Source organism: Micromys minutus (assembly GCF_963924665.1).
Source record: "Micromys minutus genome assembly, chromosome: 25".
NCBI classification, from domain to species: domain Eukaryota; kingdom Metazoa; phylum Chordata; class Mammalia; order Rodentia; family Muridae; genus Micromys; species Micromys minutus.
The window spans coordinates 4,529,734-4,548,837 of NC_137960.1; the positions used below are offsets into that span (position 1 = coordinate 4,529,734).

General features: G+C 55.8%; 1 protein-coding gene across 2 annotated transcripts; it reads right to left on the reverse strand.

The window, feature by feature from the left end:
• Positions 1 to 81: 81 nt before the first annotated feature.
• Positions 82 to 18,828, reverse strand: TEAD3 (TEA domain transcription factor 3). Of its 2 annotated transcripts, XM_080937596.1 has the most exons (13): positions 18,710 to 18,828; positions 9,423 to 9,669; positions 8,278 to 8,342; positions 4,769 to 4,831; positions 3,888 to 3,899; positions 3,271 to 3,408; positions 3,145 to 3,194; positions 2,780 to 2,841; positions 1,983 to 2,125; positions 1,704 to 1,877; positions 1,408 to 1,548; positions 1,173 to 1,325; positions 82 to 1,067 (listed from the first exon to the last, which is right to left on the reverse strand). In XM_080937596.1, exons 2-13 carry the CDS (start codon positions 9,565 to 9,567, stop codon positions 954 to 956), a joined length of 1,260 nt encoding a protein of 419 aa, XP_080793722.1. In that variant the 5' UTR covers positions 9,568 to 9,669; positions 18,710 to 18,828; the 3' UTR covers positions 82 to 953. The 2 variants fall into 2 exon arrangements, with proteins under 2 accessions (XP_080793722.1, XP_080793721.1); XM_080937595.1 differs by lacking the exon at positions 18,710 to 18,828 and having other exon boundaries at positions 9,418 to 9,551.
• Between the last annotated feature and the right edge of the window lie 276 nt (positions 18,829 to 19,104).

The following is a 19,104-nucleotide window of genomic DNA, read 5'->3' on the forward strand; positions in this document are numbered from 1 at the left end:
TGGCACAACTGTCCTGACCCAGAAACAGCTTTTTAATATTTCTTTTTAAAAGCAGGAGCCAGGCCTTGAGTGGCCCCTGCCTTGAGCCATTTAAGATAATAGCCCGTCACAGCTGGATTTTAAAAATACACAAAATACATATAATACATGTTATAAAACCTAGGTGGGGTTTGGGGGTGGCCTGAGCAGCATGCAGTGGTAAAAACCTTCAGGAAGCTCGGGCTAGATGAGGGGCACAGTACTTCATTTGAAACTCAGATACCCAGGCGGCCTTGGGACCTGGATGTGGAGAAGGCAGAGGTGTCTGCAGGACATGGAAGGGGCCCCAAGTGGCTGGTACGCACGCTAGGGGCAACAGAAAGTAGACCCTTGTCTAGGCTCTGCCCAGCTGCGCCTTTCCACAGCCCAGCCCCGCTAGGGAGGTAGCTGAACCCGGGCTCCAGCTGTTTCTGTGGGCATCCGTCTTGGCACTTTGGCATGGGAGACCCAAACTTGCTGGGCAAGAGGCCTGGGAACAGGCTGGTACCCAGAAGGTACAAAGAAGTGTACCTTCTCAGCCTATCCCCAACATGACGCCTTGTACCAGGGCCTCCTTGTAAGCTGCCGCTCCCTAGTCTCAAGCTGTCATCTGCCCGTCACACTCCCCTAAGGGCCAGGGACCATAAACTTAAGCCCCAAGGTGTCTTATGTAGTACAATTCTGATGTCACTTGAAGCCAGGTGGCGCCTAGTCGGCTGTGGCTCAGCGCCCAGGCAAACCACCCCACCATGGAGCCCCTCTTCTCCAGTAAAGCGCAGAACAGCAGGGAGCGTGTGTGCTGGGGCCAGGAAGGCAGCCTGGGTCCCAGCCTGAAACCCATGGGTGGGTAAGGCCCCCAACCCACGCCCAGGGTGACCGGACAGGCAGGTGTGTGGAGGATGTCCACCTTGCATCCTGTAGAGGTCAAGGGCATGCTAGTCTTTGACAAGTTTGTAGACATGGTGCTGTGCCCCATGCTCACTGGTGGAGACTTCAAAGACAAAAGCAATGACCAGCAGGGTCTCCTGCGAGTCCCGACTCGTGACCACCTATGGGGACAGAGGAAGGGAACAGGGCTCAGTAAAGGTGATGGCTGGCAAGACTGGCCTCCAGGCTGGCCCGGTCCACCACAGAGCTACCCGCCAGCCTCCCACCTGCAGGATGGTGAAGTTCTCCAGCACGCTGTTCATCATGTACTTCTCCGGCAGATGCTTCAGCTTGTGGATGAAGTTGATCATGTACTCGCACATGGGTGAGCGGTGGATGCGGTACACGAAGCGGCCGTTCTCCAGGCGGGCGTACTCTGTCTGCAGAGTGGGGCGGGAAAGAGTGTGACTGGGTGTCACTGACCCGGGTGCCTGCCACTCACCCCCTCAGGCTGCCGCTCACCTCCACTTTCTCTACCACCTGCTTGCCGAAGGAGCACACCTTGGTGGAGATGCTGATAGTCATGCTGTCTGCGGAGCTGTACTGTGAGCTGACCCCGTAGAAGGCCCCGGGGCCTTCCTGGATGGTGCTGTTGAGGTCAGCCTGGGGGAGGGGACCAGGTGTTGCAGAGGCCTGGCAGCCACCTGCTTCCCACCTCCATGGCTCCAGTCCCATCTACCCAGAGGTTTGCAGGCCCCGCCCAGGAGCCCACTAGTGGGGGCAAGCTGCCCATCCAGAGTTAGAAGAGAAGGCCTCACCCAGAACTTGACAAGGAAGAAGGCATTCGGAGGTCCTTTCTCGTAGAGTTCCTTCAGCCCCCCCTTCTTCTCTGGGAACTTGTCGTAGATCTGGCGCACATCCACTGCCTCCAGGGGTGGGTCTGAGAAGGCAGGGTTTGTCTGGCCGATGTGTACAAACAGGTGTTTGCTGTACTGTGGGGAAGGCCGAACCGGGGTCAGCCTGCAGGGGTCAGCCTGCAGACCCAAGGACCCTGAGCTGGATGCTGGACCAGCATCTCCCCACCGTCCCCACATTACCGTGTCGGGGTCCCGTTGCACCTCCATGAAGGCGGAATACTCCAGGAGGCGTAGTCGGGAGGAGGCGATGGTGCGGTCCTGCCAAGCAGGCACAGAGGCAGCAGAGGCAGCGGCTGGGGGCAGCGGGGCCAGGGACTCATAACCTACAAGAGTAAGCTCTAACTCCTCTGCCCACGCGTGGACAGCAGGGTTGGTCTGTAAAGCTCAGAACAGTGGCAGAGAGCTTGTGTGCTTGGGGGGGGGGGGGGGGAAGGAGGCAGCCTGGGTCTCAGCCTGAAACCACAACACACGCCCAGGGTCACCATGTGTGTGAAAGGTGTCTTCTTGCTCCCTTGTGGATGTCAAAGACACCAAGGAGGTAATCTTGGTAGTAGTCAGGGATATTTTTCTGTGTGCCTATGAATGTGTGTTGGTACAGAAAACTGTCACCTAGGATTGGAATTCTGGCAATATTTTGGTGTCTTTTTCTTTTCTTTTTTCTTTAAAAAGAAAAAAAAGTTAAAAGGTTTATTTGGGGGGAGCTCTTGGGCAGGTTCACATACCTCTCCCAAGGCATAGGGCCAGGGAAAGATGGGGGGGGGGGGACATACCAATGCAGGGAGAAATTCAGAGACAGAAATGGGAGGGTGAAGACAGAAAAACAAACAGAAAGACAGACAGAGGGCTCTTTTTCTACAGGGGACAGAAGCCTCTCAAACCCCTATAGCGGCTCCCACCCCAGTACAAATACGCAGGTCCCAAACAGAAGAGTAGACACCAGAGGTGTCATGTGCTAGATGGCATGGTGGGACACTTACTGTTGAGCGTTGGTGGTAGGGGAGGTTGGATGGGGTAGGCAGGCTGTGCAAAGGGCTTGATGCTGCAGAAGGGGAAGCAGGTTAGACATCCTCAGGACCTTTCACCTGCCCCAGTTCCTCCCGTGCATCCCCTGAGCTGAGCTACCTCAAGTAGCATGCTCACAAGCTAGCCCACCATCTTTGTGTTTTAACTCCAACGGTACCCAGCTGCTTCCCACAGCTGGCGGCTACACCCCCGTCCCAGCCCCACTCAGTCCCACAGAGTGGCAGTCAGCAGGTCTCAGTACTGAGAACCCTGAGTTTGGTTCACACTGCCTGGTGGTGACCAGAGATTAACTTCAGTTCCTCTAGTAGGTAATACTTACTCCTGAGAGGGTCCAGGCTGTTGTCCTAGTAGAGGGGGGCTGCTCCAGAACTGTGGACAAAGCCAAGGCCTCAGTACCCAGAAACAGCCACACCCCAGCCCAGCCCAGCACCCAGCCCAGCCATACCCTTGAGGAGGTGGAAAAGGCAGCCTGGGTTAGAGGGGAGGGTGGGCTGAACTTGTTCTGTAGGACGCTGGCAGAGACGATTTGGGCAGACGACATGGACGCCATACTCTGGAGAGCTTTGTCCTTGGAGACCTGGTCCTGGGGACAGTGGGCGCGTCAGACCTGGGCCATGCCCTTCGGGTAGAAATTCAGGCTTTGCTGCCTCTATCCTCGATGGGTCCCAGTCTTCTGGTGTCTGTCTCCTTTCTGGGCACAGCCCAGGTATGAAATACCATTTGACCGTTTTCATTCTATGACCCTTGCAAACTGGTTCTGGGATCCTCCTCGGACTGAGAGGCCGGATGCCCGAGTTTGAGTCCTTCGCATACAGCAGCAGAGGATCCCCCACGGATACCGCCTGTTCCTCCGGGGTGCTCACAATTACCTGTGACTTGTTTCTATGAAACCAGACTTATTTCACAGTTCACAGTTTAGGGGCTAGGGTTTGGTTACTAGACTGAGCAGCCTGTCTGGTGAGAAGCCTGTCTGGTGAGCATGCCGCCCCTGTGCCACCCCACACTGCCCGGGTGCTCTCAAGCCCCTCCCTCCCCCCAGGGGACGGGGGCTGGGCGACTTACCAGGTTCATAGCCTGTGAAAGAGAAATAGACAGAACATTAGAAGATAAATTTGGGGACTCTGTGGGGGAAGGGACATGCTTTTCAGCAACCCACCCCCACTTTGTGCTCTGGCTGTCAGTTCCCAAAAAAGCCAAGAGGCTTCTAGGGGCTGGGGACCCTCCCCACCCAGAGAGAGAATGCGTGCTAGCCAGGGGGTGCTCTGGCTAGATGAAGATAAAGAAGAAAAAGGACCATGGGTCTGTGTGTCCACCCCCGCCTCCCCACTGAGCTAGTCCCCAAGGCTGTAAGCAAGCAACAGTCAGAAGAAAGGAACAAGGGGAACACAGGAGAGAGGCAGGCTTGAGTAGTCCTCAGACGCTGGCCACCAGATTGTCCGGTCCCCAGGGGCTGTGGTCTGTGAAGCTTGGCTACTTTTGGGTTTGTTTGTGAGACAAGAGTCTCTGTGTAGCCCTGGCTGTCCTGGAACTCAGATCTGCCTGCTTCTGCCTGAGTACCAAGGTTAAGGTACCATCACAGAGGGCACCTGGGAGCTTTTGAACTTACTGCTGTCACTTGTGTGACTTGTCACTCAGACCCTCTCAGTTCCTCAGCCCTGGTCTGGGCCCAGAAGGATGCTGGGCAGGGCTAGGCCAAGAGCCAGGGGGCTCATACCTTCAGCTTGGACTGAATCTCCCGAGATTTCCTCCTGGCTAGAACCTGCAAGTGACTACAGACCTGTAGGGAAAGAGAGAAGGAGCGAAGGACAGGAGAGAGAGGAGAACAAAGCTCAGACTAGAGAGAGGTAAGGTGGGCTGGAGAGCGGCCGAGGCAGAGGCCTGCAGTGTGCAGAACAGGTGAGGTCCAGGAAGGGGCCAGAGGCCCTGCTAGGCACCCGACGTACCTTAATGCCAACCTGGTATTCCCGAACCTTCTTCCGAGCTAGAACCTGTATGTGGCTGGACACCTAGGGGGTGCCCCATGCCCCGCCACAAAGGAAAACACAGAGGGTGAGGAGGCACAGCCAGGATGGCCCAAGATGGAAGGAGCACCCCAGCCCTCATCTCTGGCCGACCAGGGCCTGATGGGAGAACTTGGTGTCTCAGTGGGCACATGCCTCTTGGTACTTGATATTGTTGATCTTTTTAAAGATTTATTTATTGTATATAAGCACACTGTACCTGTCTTCAGACACCAGAAGAGGTTATCAGATCCCATTACAGATGGTTGTGAGCCACCATGTGGTTGGTGGGATTTGAACTCAGGACCTCTGGAAGAGCAGTCAGTGCTCTAACCACTGAGCCATCTCTCCAGCCCGGTATTGTTGATTCTTTTCCTTCTTAGTCTTAAATTAACCCACAGTGGTCTCAAGGGCCACCATGCATCATGGTGTAGGTGGTTCGTGGAACAGAACCACAATCTGCTGGTTAAGCTCTCAGGTGAGGGTTGTACCTGACCCAAAGGAAGTGGGTCACTTCCTCACGGAAATCCATGGAATACCCACAGGCTAGACGTGGCTCTGTGCCCTTTTTTTTTTTTTTTGAGACAGGGTCTCACTATGCAGCTCTGGCTGTCTTGGAATGCACTATGTAGACGCTCCTGCCTCAGACTCCCCAGTGCTGGGATTAAAGGCTTGCTACATTGCTACAGTCTCTGACAAAGATCTTTTCTCTGTCCTGCGTATCTCCTGGTTCCCGGTTCTCCTGCAGCTTCTTTTGTACCAGGCAGGCATGGCTTTACACATGCGCGCACACACACACACACACACACACACACACACACACACACACACACACAATTTTAATATTAATACACTATCACTGTCTTCAGACACACCAGAAGAGGGCACCAGATCCCATCACAGATGGTCATGAGCCACCATGTGGTTGCTGGGATTTGAACTCAGGACCTCTGGAAGAGCAGTCAGTGCTCTTAACCACTGAGCCAGCTCTCCAGCCCCGAAGCATGCCTTTCCATAAACAGATTTATGCACACAGTAGGTACTTTTATTTGAAGGCCCTCTTTCCCAGCAACCTGCTCCTTGAAGCCTCACAGACTAAAGTTGAGCTAATCCCAGGCCAACAGTGCCCAGACTGTACGACAGCCCTTGGCAACGTCCAGGAGCAGACCATAACCATCACGGCTGCTCCGTGGTCAGTATCAGCAACTGCTCTCGGCTTTCTTCAGAAGTTTTTATTCCCATAAAGAAACTGTTCTTTGGAACCCCAGTCACACCCCCTAGCTGGGTCCCTAGAGCCCCAGCAGACGCTTACTCTTGCCCGGACGATACTGATGGCCGCCAAACGCAGGTGCTGGCGTTCCCTAAGCTTCACACACCCAACTCATTTGATCTTTGCAGCAACCCTCTAACTTGCAGATGACCTCATCAGAGCCCAGAGAGGCTCAGCTGTGTAACCAGGGTCACACAGCCAGGTGCAGAGCTGTCATTCAAACCCAGGCCATGTGAGCCAGGGGACCATTGGTTTTGTCACCAAGCTATTCTCCCAAGATTTCTTCAGGCTCTTAGCACTTGGGACCACCTCCTCAGGGTCAGCTCTAACAGTTAGAGGCACAGGCAGGGGCTTACTCCCAACTTAATATCTGCGAGTCTAGCTAATCAGTCATTGTACCAGGCATGGTAGCATACACTTTTGACCCCAGCATTTGGGAGGTAGAAGCAGACCAGCCTGGGCTACATAGTTCAATTATAGGCGTCCCATTGTCCCGTTGCTACAAGTGACAGGAGATAGGGTCACCAGTCTCCAAATGTGGATAGCCCAGGTAAGAGTAGGTGCAAGTGGGGTCAGAGAGAGGCAGGACATATGCCCAACCTTTGGCCAGCTTGGTTTGATTCAGAGTCTGAACTTACAGACCCAGGGCTAACCGGGTTCCCGAGAATATGGGTGTGGCAGTAAGGGCAGCAGATACACGTACTGTTTTAGGTGTCCATGTATCTGTTAATTTACAGCGGCAAGGAGCCAAGGCTGGGAAGCAAACTTAGCCCCAGGTAGCATAGACTATTGGAACTTCAGAGTCTATGTTGTCTGGGGGGAGGGGGGGACTGAGATGGAGCCTTAGTCTGGAGCCTCAAACTCACAGGAGCTTCCACATCAGCCTCCCAAATGTTGGGGTTACAGGCATGTGCCCCTTCATGCCTTGTGCAGGAGGCCTGAGCTTGGGAACAGGGGCCTGAGTGATCACTCCTGCTACACTGAGGACCCAAGGAATGCCTGAGGTCACCATAGGAACTCATTCGGGGCCCTGGGCAGGTATCACTAAATACCCATGCTAGGCAGAGAGCCCAGAGCCCACTTAAGGATTGGGGAGGGGCAGAGAGATGGCTCAGCAGTTAAGAGCACTGACTGCTCTTCCAGAGGTGCTGAGTTCAATTCCCAGCACCCACATGGTGGCTCACAACCATCTGTAATGGGATCCGATGTCCTCTTCTGGATTGAGGTTAGGGATAAGGGGGGGACTTGTCTATGTATACCCAGCACTGAGTTGGCATCTCTCCTAGGTACCCCAGTTCTAATTCATCCAATACCCTACCCCCCTCACCCCCACCTGGTCACCCACAGCTGCAGGACTTTCCAGGAGCAAATATTCTTGCTGCCCCTTTATCCCACCACTGCCTCTGCCTCTGTCTCCTGGTTGGCCTCCCAGATTCACTGCCCTGACAGCTGCAGGGCCCCATTCTCTACAACTGCCTCCACTCCTTGACACCCCCCCCCCCAGACTCCTTCTCCTTCTCCTGGCTCATTGGGGTCAATCTTGACTGCGCCCCCACCTAGCTCAGTGACACAATACAGGGGTCTCTAAACTCCCCTTTCCCAGTGTCTTAGTTTTATGCTAATTCAACACAAGCTAGAGTAAGCCCCCAGCAGCCTGGCCCATGGAGCATTTCCACGATTCATAGGGAAGAGCCCAGCTCTCTCTGGACAGCTCCTGCCTTCACTCAGCAGTGCACTGCTATCTGAACAGACGTCAGGGGACACTGACCATGGTGCTCTTTGGTCATGGGTCTTGATCACAGCAATGGAAACCCTAAGTCGTGGGAAGGTTGGGAAGAGCTGGCCCTGTGGTCACAGGCAGGGTGAGACAGTGTGAACCCCATCACTTGGCAGATGCAAGTGGGGTACTGTGGGGGTTGTAACCTGCACGGTCTGCTGAACATGGCCATTGTCCCCCACCCCCTCCCATTAATGCTCACGCCTTCCGAAGGACGTTGGCCAACCTCCAGCCCGACTGTCTTTTTACTATCCCACCCAAATAGGCAAACACCCATCTTTCTGACCCATGAGCAGTCCCTGTATGCTAGACAGTGCTTCCTACACCCAAGGCACCATGGGTGGTGTGACAGGGGACCAGGACCATCTCGGGTTGGGGGCCAGGGGACCAGAACCATCTCTCTACCTGCTTTCTCGTCCTGGTTTTTCCAGTCCTCAGCTTGATGTATCGGGCGATGAGCTCATTTCGACCTAGTGAGGGAGACAGAGCCCGTGAGGACTGAGGGAGAGGTTAGAACCCAGGGCTCCCTTCACACTGCCTCCAGGACTTGATGGAGGGCATGGCCTACAGAAAAGGCCTTGACAGGCATCCTGGGCAGCAAGCTCAGAGGCTGGGGGTTTGGGTAGGTCTCAGCCCACGTCCCCTATCGCTGAGCTGTTCTGTCTGGTTTCATCCTGGTCACCGGGAACCCGGAATAAGCTCTGTCCCTCCTCTGGTGAAGGAGACAGGAGACTCTGATATGTGTCTCATACTGACAGGTATCACTGGGTCCTTGGGCCAGTGACCCATACGGCATTGCCCAGTCTCTGAGTCTGGGGTTAGGGACTCTACACAACACCAGAGACCATCTTGGGGAGTAGGCTATGCAATGTGGGGGCCGCCTAGACATACCACAGGGTGTATGTCAGCATCCATGGTGTGCGCTCAGCCCCCCAACCTCTTGGCCTCCCCAGAACTGCCACATTCCCCAAATTCCTCTGTGATGACAGAACAGGCCCCACCACTCCTCCTTGCCCGCCAACCCCTTGTCTAAAAATACCCCGTGGGGCTGCCCTCCCATTGGTGAAAATGCAGTATGGGCAGGCGGCCCCACCCGGTGGAGCACCCCAGAACATCTTCCTGTCCCAAGAGTAGAGTTTTTCAAGCGTCAAGGACTGGCCTGTCCAGACAGTGGGCCTCCAATCTCCCTATGGTGTCCCCTCAGTCCTGGATGTAGAGATTTGGAGTCTGGGGCTGCCTCACCAGGCCACAGGCTCCTGTCGAGGCTCACTGGACTGACCCAGTTTTCTTGGCCCCCTGAGTCACCCCGAAACCTCCAGCCGGCAGGGCTGGGGAGAGGCGGGGCGCGTGTGGGCTGTGGCAGGCTTGTTTGCGAGGTGCAGTTGGAGGAGGCCCCAGACACACGCAGCCCAAGCCTGCCGGCCCGGACTCGCCCGCCGGGCAGACCGCCAGGGCTCCCCCAACCAACCGGTCTGGCAAGGGACAGAGAGCAGGGGGCGGGGCCAGCGGGCGGGGCCACGCCCACCTCTGCCGGGTCGCACTCACCGTACATCTTGCCCTCGTCTGACAGGATGATCTTGCGGCGGCCGCAAGGTGGGTAGATGGCCAGGGCCTCCTGAAAGCTCTGCTCGATGTCCGGGCTCCACACTCCTTCGGCATCATTGTCCAGCCCCTTGTCCAGGCCCTCGGATCCATCTTCCCGGGCCTCCCCGGGGCTGCTGTTGGCGGTCCAGCTGTTGGACGCTATTGTGCTGGTTGCTCTGGGCTCTGGGCCTGAGCCCCTTGGATGGCCTGTGCCTAGACAAGCAGATGCCAAGGGTTAGAGCAGGCTTTTCCCACCCACCCCAGCGACCACACTCCGTGCTCCCCACACCATGGGTAGGTGCTCCACGGTGGAGGCTGGAGTTAAGCCTCTTCAGAGCTGTGTGACCTTACAGGAGCTGGTTTACCCCTCTGAGCACCGGTCCTATAAAAAGTCAAAATGGTCTGTCGAAGGCGAGGGTTTAAGAGATGGTTAAGAAGATCCCAATCCCGTTCCCAGCATTCATGTCTAGGGAACACCTGCCTGTCCCTCCAGTTCCAGGGGACCCTGACACCTCTGGCCCCACATGCCACATATCCACAAAATTAAAAACACAAATCTATTTTAAAACTACAAAGGGTCCCCTTGGGTGGTGAGGTTTGAGAGGCTAGGCTGGAAACCCGAAACAGTAACAGGTGGTGGTACACCCCTGTAATTCCAGAACTTGGAAGGCTGAGGCAGGAGGATCAGGAGTTCAGCTCATCTGGGACCAGCCTAGGCTCCACAATGCCCTTCTTGTCTCTCTCCCGCCAGGAGCCACACCATGGCAGGCAAGAACTACTCCTGAAAGCTGTCCTCAGACCCCCACATGCAGGCACAGACATGCACACAGGAATAAATAATTGTAATAAAACCGTAAAAGGCTGTGGAGATGGCTCAGTGTGTAAGAGCCATGGCTGCTCTTCCCGAGGTCCCGAGTTCAATTCCCAGCAAGCACACGGCAGCTCACAATTGTAAGTCCAGTTCCAGGGCATCTGATGCCCTCTCACAGCCGTAAATAAAGGCAAAACACACATTCACACGAAATAAAATAAAAATAAGGGTAAAGGGGAAGAGATCTCCTTGATCACCAACCACAACACTATATATCAATAGGTGCCGCATAATTGGGAGCCTGAGGCAGGAGGATTGCTAGTTTGAGCCAGGCATGGATGGTGTTTGCCTGTAACCCAGCTTTGGGAGGTTGACTGACTGCAAAGTTCAAAGTTCCGTCTGATCACACAGGGAGACCCTGACTCAAAACGCAAATGAAAACCTTTTCTAACACTGGGCATGGAAGCAGAAGCCAGAACTTCAGCACTTGGGAGGCTGTGGCAGGAGTTCAAGGTCACTCTCAGCCGTGTCCAGCTTGGGCTGTGTGGGGGTCCAGCCTGGGCTGTGTGAGGGTCCAGCCTGGGCTATGTAAGCACCACCCCCCCCACACACACACACGTGGCACCTGTATATCTGGTCAGTCTCTACACAGGCAGACGGAGAATGCTTATTCATAATGAGAATGTTGAGGCTCCCTGGGCTGTGTCTGAAGAGGAGCACCAGGCAAGGACTGGTGTATCTGTACCCTCAGCAGGCAGGGGGAGGAGGACTCCAGCCAGACTCTCACCACTGACCTCTGCCCAGCATTTGTGCTGTCCTGCTGTGAGATGGGATTGTTCTCACCTTCCCACAGAGGACCTTAGCATGGGCTACCCCACAGAGGACCTTAGCATGGGCTACCCCACAGAGGACCTTAGCATGGGCTACCCCACAGAGGACCTTAGCATGGGCTACCCCACAGAGGACCTTAGCATGGGCTACCCCACAGAGGACCTTAGCATGGGCTACCCCACAGAGGACCTTAGCATGGGCCAGGCAATGCCCCGGGAATGGCCAGGACACAGCCTGCACAAGACAGCTAGTATGTGTAGCCAGCAACCTGGCTCCGCCTGTCCAGTCTCCATCCACTTCCTGTTCCCATGCCTCCTCAGCCCCACAGCAGCCCATAAACCACCCACACACAGCTCTGTCCTGGCCCACATGGCAGATGGGTCAAGGCTCTGGGAATGGGAGGGGGCACCCTTTCAATCCCCCATGAACACAGCCTTATACCCAGAACATTGGAAACTAAAGTCAGAATCCTTGAGGCCTCCAGACCGTAATGAACTTTGCTCTGGGGGGAGCAAGAATGCAGTGTCTGCCAGTATGGTAGCATACATCTCGAATCCAGCACTCAGGTGACAGAGGCAGGCAGATCTCTGAATTTGAGGCTAGCCTGGTCTACAGAGCGAGTTTAGTGAGTTCCAGGTCAGCCATCCATACATACATAGTTATGTTAGAGACAGTCTCACTGTGTAGCCCAAGCCAGCCATCCACCTGCCTCTGCCTCCCAACAGGGGCACCTCCATATACCAGACACACAGTGTTTGGGGATTTTATACAGTGACTAGTAAGTGCTATTTATTATTAACGCTACTTTGTACATGAGGGAAAAAAAAAAAAAAAAAAAAAAACAAGGAACAGAGAAGGTAAACAATTTTCCCAGATACACAGTGAAATGATACAGTTACTGGATACTGGTAGAGATGGGGGCCAGGGTTCACAGGGAGAAGAGAGGCCCTGGCTGCTTGCACCCTGACCCTGTAGACAAGAAAAAAAAAGGCATGGAAACCCATCACCTGAATAGGAAAACCGGGGCCACAATGCCCCCTCAGCCTAAGTGACTGTAAGAACTTCTAAGGCCTACACCCCTGCACAAGACCAGCCTTTCTGGTGGCTTCCAAGACACACAGGAGTCTCTCCCGGTGGCCAGTGGACAGCAAGGGTCAGATGCCCCTACCTGGAGCCTGTCCCTGTCCCTCACCACAGGAACTGTCTAGATCTGTGACTCCTCTCCTCTGCTTACAGAAGAAAGGGAACCAGGTACTATGCTAGCGAGGAGGGGAACATTGGAGGAACAGTTGAAGTTCTTAGCCTCCTCAGGTCTCAGTCTTATGCTAATGGAGCTGTCAGACCATCTGGAAGGGTTGGAGGACCCACCCAGAGACAGGAACCTTCCGCCCAGGGCTTTAGCTTCCAGAGGAACAGTTGCACTCAGAGCACAGGGAACCCTGGTAGCCTGACTTCTGAAGAAACTTTCTGGCCTCCCCCAAGTCTCTGGCTGCTTCCCCTCACCCAGGCCATGCCCCCCTCCTAGGTGATGTCAGTCCTGCCCCGCCCCCTGAGGGAGCATGTGGCCAAATATGGCGAACAGAGCAGCCTGGGAGCTGGGGCAGACTGGGGGATGGGGCAGCCCCTGACTGGGATCTTGGATAGCTGGAGAGAGAAAAAGGCATGGGGGGGGGGTTGGAGGTGTCAAGGACTAGGGACCCCAATATCCATACCCTACATGGCTCATGGGCACCTGACATCCAGACAGTCCTGACATGGTTCTAGGGACCTCTGGAGGGCAGAGTGTCCACACAAATGAGATAAATGGTACCCCCCTCCAAAACAAACAAACAAAACAAAACAGCTGCATACAGCAAGCTCTTGGCTGCTCAGCAAATGCTTGTGGTCAGGGGTCTCCTCTGCGGACATCATTCCGAGTAGGCATCCTTCAGGAGGTGAGAGAGACTACTGGGTAATCAGAGCTGCCCTCCCAGGGTTACTATGGTAGATAAAGACTGTGGATGCTCACCCCTGAACCCTGGGACCACACGGGAGACAGGAGGCTGAGCCTCCTGGGCCTGACTTACTTGGGCAGGCCAGTCCCCACAGACAGCCTCCACCTAGAGGCTGTGTTCTAGGAGGAACAGAGGGCCAGGGATGGAGAGGGAGATGGCCCAGGTAGAGGGTCCCAGAAGAGTCACCTAGCACAAGTCAAACAAGAGGCATGAACTGTGTGCAGAGAGGGGACATCTGTCCCATCCACACCCAGGGATGCCCCCCCACCCCATACTCAGGTATAGAGGCAAGAAGAGGACAAGGCAGGAGGAAGTCGGTGGGGAAGGGGTGCGTCTGGAAGATAACTCAGCAACGACTGAACCCGGAGGAGGAGGAGGAAGGGGGGGACGGGAGGGGCAGGATCAGCTCCTCTTGCCACAGCCCCTCTTTCCTCAGAGCTGGAGTTTTCTGTATGGCTTTCGTCTTTCTCCTCACCCTTAGCCTGCAGACCAGTCACACCTGCCTCCTCCTACCTCCCGGACCCTCGGCCTGGGGGTCAATGCCGAGGGGGCCGGGAGGCCCAGGGAGATAAGAGATCCTGGCTGCCCACTCCCAGCCCCTGGGCCAGATCTGCGGGCAGAACTGGCCAGACAGCTCTGAGTGGAGGCCAGAGTTGGGCGGCTGTCAAGGCCTTGTTCCTCCAGACCGCCAGTCCAGTGTCTCCCTCCGAAGGGGGAAAGCCAAGCTTAGGCAAAGGCTCCCGGAAAGCTGGTGTCCTGGTGGGCACACAGTGGAGATGAAGCATGCTCTCAGGTGGGACTTCCCTGTTTCCCAGGGGTAAGGGCAGGACCCCAGCAGCTACCTAGAGATCCTGGCCCCCAAATGCTCCGTTTATTGGGGCCATAACCTAACGTGGACAAAACAGCGGTCCCGAAATGCTCCACCGCAGGCTGCACGCTAAGAGGACACAGCGCTGGGAAGGGCGCGCTGGGCCTTCCCACCCCCCTAGCCTTTCTTCCTTCCACCCCACCCCCACAGCAGCCAGCTGTTCTCCAGCTGCCAGAGGCTCCCACCCTACAAGTGGCCAACCTCTAGTTGAGACCAGAATGGGCTAGGGGAGGGGGTAGAGATGCTTTATGCCTCCCCCACTTCCAGTCTACCTCCAGTCTCAGGACCCAGGAGGGACCTGCCAAATAGCCACACCCTGCCATGCTGGGGAGGGAGGACCCTCTCCCTTTCTCCACAGGAGGGAGTAATTTCCAGACCCACTGGAGAAGGAAGGCGGGGCCTCCCTGCTCCAGCTCACTAATGTGCTTCCAATTTTGAGAGCCACAGCTCCCATCCCTCTCCCCCACTTCTAGGAACCCCAGCCAGGAAAGGCCCCATCCTCAGAGCCCCCAGGCCTCCCAGGACAGAATGCCTCCCAACCCCTTTCCAGGGTCTCCGAATCCATCTGGGACAGGCTGAGGCACAGCCTGGGGAACTAGGGTCTCACAAAGCTCGGTTTACATATGTCTCAGGTCATCCACTGGGCTGCCAGCAATACAAGATGCCACTTGAAGTCGGTGTTCTGTATAAACACCTGACCTTCCCCTTCCTCTCTTTTTTAAATATGTGTGTGTGTGTGTATATATGTACATGTATATAATATACATGTGTGTATATGATGCATGTGTATATGTATATATATATATATTCATGTTCACATGTATTCATAGGTAGTTATTTATTTATCCATGTATGTATGAGTGCTGACAGGTCACTGTGCACATGTGGAGGTCAGAGGTCAACTGGTAGACATCCTCTCCTTCCACCACTAGGTCCTGGAGATCAAACTCAGCTTGTTAGGGCTGGCAACGCAACAAGCACCTTGTCCCGCTGAGCCATCTCGCTGACCCCACCCCCCTTTTTCTGGAAGAGGGTCTTCACTCCCGTAATCCAGGCTACCCTGGAACTCTCAGTGCTCCCAAGTGTTGGGGTTTGCAACTGCAGGGGGGAAAACTCAAATTAGGGTTACCTGTGCTATAATGTAAATGTTATTTTAACTACCTTCTCTTCTTATTGGGTTTTGATGGGGGGGGGTCTCAGGTTGTAGCTCTCGCTGGCCTTGAACTCACCATCCTGACACCTCACCCTTCCATGTGTTGGGAATTACAAGTGTGAACAAAAAAAAATTATATTGTTGTAAGATAAAAAATTCATACATATTATAACATCTACCATGTTAGACTCTCTCTCTCTCTCAGAGTTTGAGTCTCGTTGTACAGCCCTAGCTAGACTTGAACCTGTACCTCACTCGTTGTCCTGAGAACTGGGCTCATTTACACTATTGAGCAACACTGGCCATCATCTTCTCTTTCACATTATCATTTTTATTTTTTAGCCCTGGCTGTCCTCGATCTCGCTCTGTAGACCAGGCTGGCCTCTTGATCACACAGAGATTGGCCTGCCTCTGCTTCGGAAAGCACACAGCACCACACCCGGCACAACAGTATCTTTTCCCAAGGTCTTCTAGGTAGGTGGCACATGCGTTGGGGTCACAGACCCCCACACCCTGTGTGGCAGAGCCCGGAGGATGTCACCCACACAAGCTGAGGCAGTGGTGACCACCCATGAAGTTGGTTGTCAGTCACACCCCAGTTTCTCGCACAGGCTCCCCCAGGCTGTCTCACAGGACACAGGCTGCGTGCACAGCGTTCAGCTCCTCAGCACACACTGAGCCCTCATGCGCATCCGTGGTGTCGGCGGCGGTGCATTCTGTTGTACTCACGTGCAGTGTCATGAACAGTCACACAGACAAACCCAGAGCCACCTCACGATTCATTTCACAACCGACAACAGAAGTGACCACACCATGACATGACAGGTCACATGGAATGCCCCTCGGGTAGAATCTCGGCACCACCGTCCCTCATGCAAGCTGCTGTACCCACAGACACACACCTTTTCTCCACAACTACCCTAGTGTGGTACCCAACAGCATCCCAGTGGCTTCTCTCACCTGTACACACACAGGCATCTCCACGCCGGATTCTCACCGGGCTCTCTTTCCACCATGTGGGTCCTAGACATTGAACTCCTGGCTTAACTACCTTTTACCCTCAGAGCCGTCTCTCCCGACAGCCCAAGGTCTGTTTTTCTCATGACCACAGTGATGGAGGACGTGGCTCTCAGGCACACCGCCCGCCGTAGGTGGCTTTTCTCACTTTTGGTCACAGAGACTATACCTGGGCTCTTTCCCACACATACCCACCGCTCAATGTGCCCCCACACAGATGACCCCTCACAGTCCTCAAATCCAGTCCCACACAGCTGCTTTCCCATTTCCGTCTATCACTTCCTGTCTTTTCAGGCCTGGCTGGGAGTCCAGGAAACAATCCGGCACTCTAGGAAACCCCAGGGCTGAGGCTCTGGGGACCTGTGTCTGGATTCTCCGGCCATAACCTCCAGAGGATCTGAAGCAAGCAGAGCCCTGCTGATTCCCAGCTGTAACCAGACAGGCTCAGCCTGGGGTCCTGGAGCTGCCACAGCTCCTGTGACCCATGAGGATAGACTGGAACCTCCTGGGGACCACAGAACACTGACAGTCAGCCCCTCACAACCCTTGGTTCGTCCACTCCCTCTACCCAGCCCACACACACAACTCTCAACTCCTTTGTATCTACCCAGAACAGGACTGGTGGCTTCTGTTCATGGAGCACTAGGGGACCCTGAAAGGCTCTAGGACTAAGGTTGAAGGTAGCCATCCAGTGACCTCTGAACCCCATTTACAAAGGCAAGCATCCCCCAGAGCCACACAGTCTCCCCTGTCCCTTCAGATCCGTTTCAGGCCACCATGCTGTAACTGCATGCCTTTCCCCAGACCCTATTCCCCTTTCCTTGTGCTATATCGGGTTACCCACCTCTCCAGACCCTCCCAGGTTCAGCTCCCATGATGGGTGGAGACTGAAGGCAGACAGGGGGACCAACATCTGAGGAGATGAGGGATCAGGAACCTTAGGAGCCACCAATATAGTCGGCAAACCTGTCTCCTGCCCTCTGCCGAACTATGGATTTTTAAGTGTATTTCTTCCTCCCAACTGCAGAACAAGTTAGGGTGTAAAAATTCAGTGGATGAAAGACTCCGGGTAGACACACACCTGTGTGTGTGTATGTGTGTGTGTGCACTCAAAGATGTCCTGACAACCACTGACCATTCTGTTCCCCAAAGTGCTAATTAGCATTAATTACAGTTCCCTCCCTGGAGGTGGGGTAGGCCTGGCTTCCAGCCCCTCCCTGAGGAGGGGGTATCCAGTCTTGTGTCTACTCTTTGCCCAAGAGATGAGTAGACCCTAACGCTTCCCATGAAGGAATTAAAAACAAAACAACAAAACAAAACAAAAAACAAAAAAACGTGTCAGACAACGGGGAAGACTAGAGTGGGAAGGGAAGACCAGGAGCCCGCAATTGCTTTAACAAGTGTCAGGTGTGGAGAAGGAGATCCCAGGGACTAGGAAGGGCAGAGGCCTTATGTCTTTAACTGCTTTCTCTCCTGACCCCAGCGGGCAGCATCCCGCAGCTGGTTGTGTGTGTGTATAGGGGTGTCCCAGACCCCAGCACTAAGGCGGAACCCTGTGTATACAGATCCAGTCTACGAGAGTTCGAACACACGGAGCCACCATGGACACAAACCCCTCAAAGCTGTGTCCAGCCCCCACCGCCATCCTCTGGGCTACAAGTCCAGGCCTGACTTGGTTCTGCCCCTACCTGGAGAGCTTGAGATACAGAGGGACACAGGCCCTGAGAAGCCGGGCCTTCGCTCGTTCTCCCTTAAGAACCTAAGCCCTCAATCAGGGCCTCTGCTGGGGGGGCGGGTAGAGCAGGGGCTTCAGTGACATCGCCGGAGGGCCTGCTGAGGCTAGAAAACAGACCCACACCAGCACTCCGGCCTCCCTTCCTAGACACGAATAAAGACGTGACAGACAATGGTGAGGACCCGAGTGGGAAGGGAAGACCAGCCGCCCACATTTGCCTTAACAAGTTCTCCGGAGAAGTGTGGGGAAGGCCCCAAATCCAGCCGCGTCCCGAGCGAGGCTCCTGGAGCAAGGAGCTGGGACTCGCCCCGACGCGGGCGGCAGAACTGGAGGGGACAGGCGTCCCCCCCACCCCGCCCTTGGGTGCGCACACGCTCCGGGCTCACACTGTGGCTTCCAGACACCCGGGCCGGGTCCCAGCGCAGCCGCGAGCAGCGCGCACACCGGCGCGCCCTGGCCAAGGCCTGCGTGGAGCCGGGGCCGCGGGCTCTCGGAGTCCAAAGGGCACCCCGGATACGAGTCCCGGCGGCAGGCCCTCCGAGCCCGCGGCTCCAGGCGCACACCCCGGCACACGGCGGGACCAGGCCCGAACACCCCGGACACTCCGGGCTTCCCAGCCTCCGGGTCGCGGGGGGGGGGGGCGGCGGGGGGGTGGGCGGGGCTTCCCGGAGAGCGTCTCCCCCCTTCCCTCCAAAGTTCCCGGCACCCAAGTCCTGGGCTCGAGCGCAGGCTGGACAATAGCTCAGAGCACCCAGAGTGTCCCGGGTCCCCGCGATCCAGAAGCCACCCGAACAGTCAGTCACCTCTGCGCGCAAGGCCTCCGAGTTGCATTCCCCGGGCTTACCTGCTCCGAGCTCCGGGGGGCGCTCCGCCGGGCCGCTCTGCCGGGCCCGAGGGAGTAGTGAGGGGGGCCGGGAAGGGGGGTCGTGGGCAGGGGGATGGCCGGAATGTACGGAATGAGCCGGGCCGGAGCGGGAGGTGCTGGGCGCGGAGGAGGGAGCGAGCGGGACGGAAAGTTTGTGTTGAGGAGCCGGGCGGGGGGGTGGGGGCTGCGGGCGGGAGGGGCGGGCCCGGTGGGCGGGGCGAGCTGTGGGCGGGCCCACTGGTGGGCGGTGCTATTTTGGGGGGAGTGGTCTAAGGCGGGCCGGGGCCTGCTGTTTCTCTAACCACCCTGCCCCAAGAACGCCCGTCGCAGCGGATTCACCCTCCCGCGCACCCCACTTCTCGCTCGTCATCTCA

Coding starts and splice junctions, on each gene's coding strand:
- TEAD3 (XM_080937596.1), bottom strand. CDS start 9,567: ATGGATCCGAGGGCCTGGACAAGGGGCTGGACAATGATGCCGAAGGAG. Junction 2,126..2,779: donor CCTACCACCAACGCTCAACA/GTAAGTGTCCCA, acceptor TTACTCTTGTAG/GTTATGAGTCCCTGGCCCCG. Junction 1,326..1,407: donor AGGTGGTAGAGAAAGTGGAG/GTGAGCGGCAGC, acceptor CCCACTCTGCAG/ACAGAGTACGCCCGCCTGGA.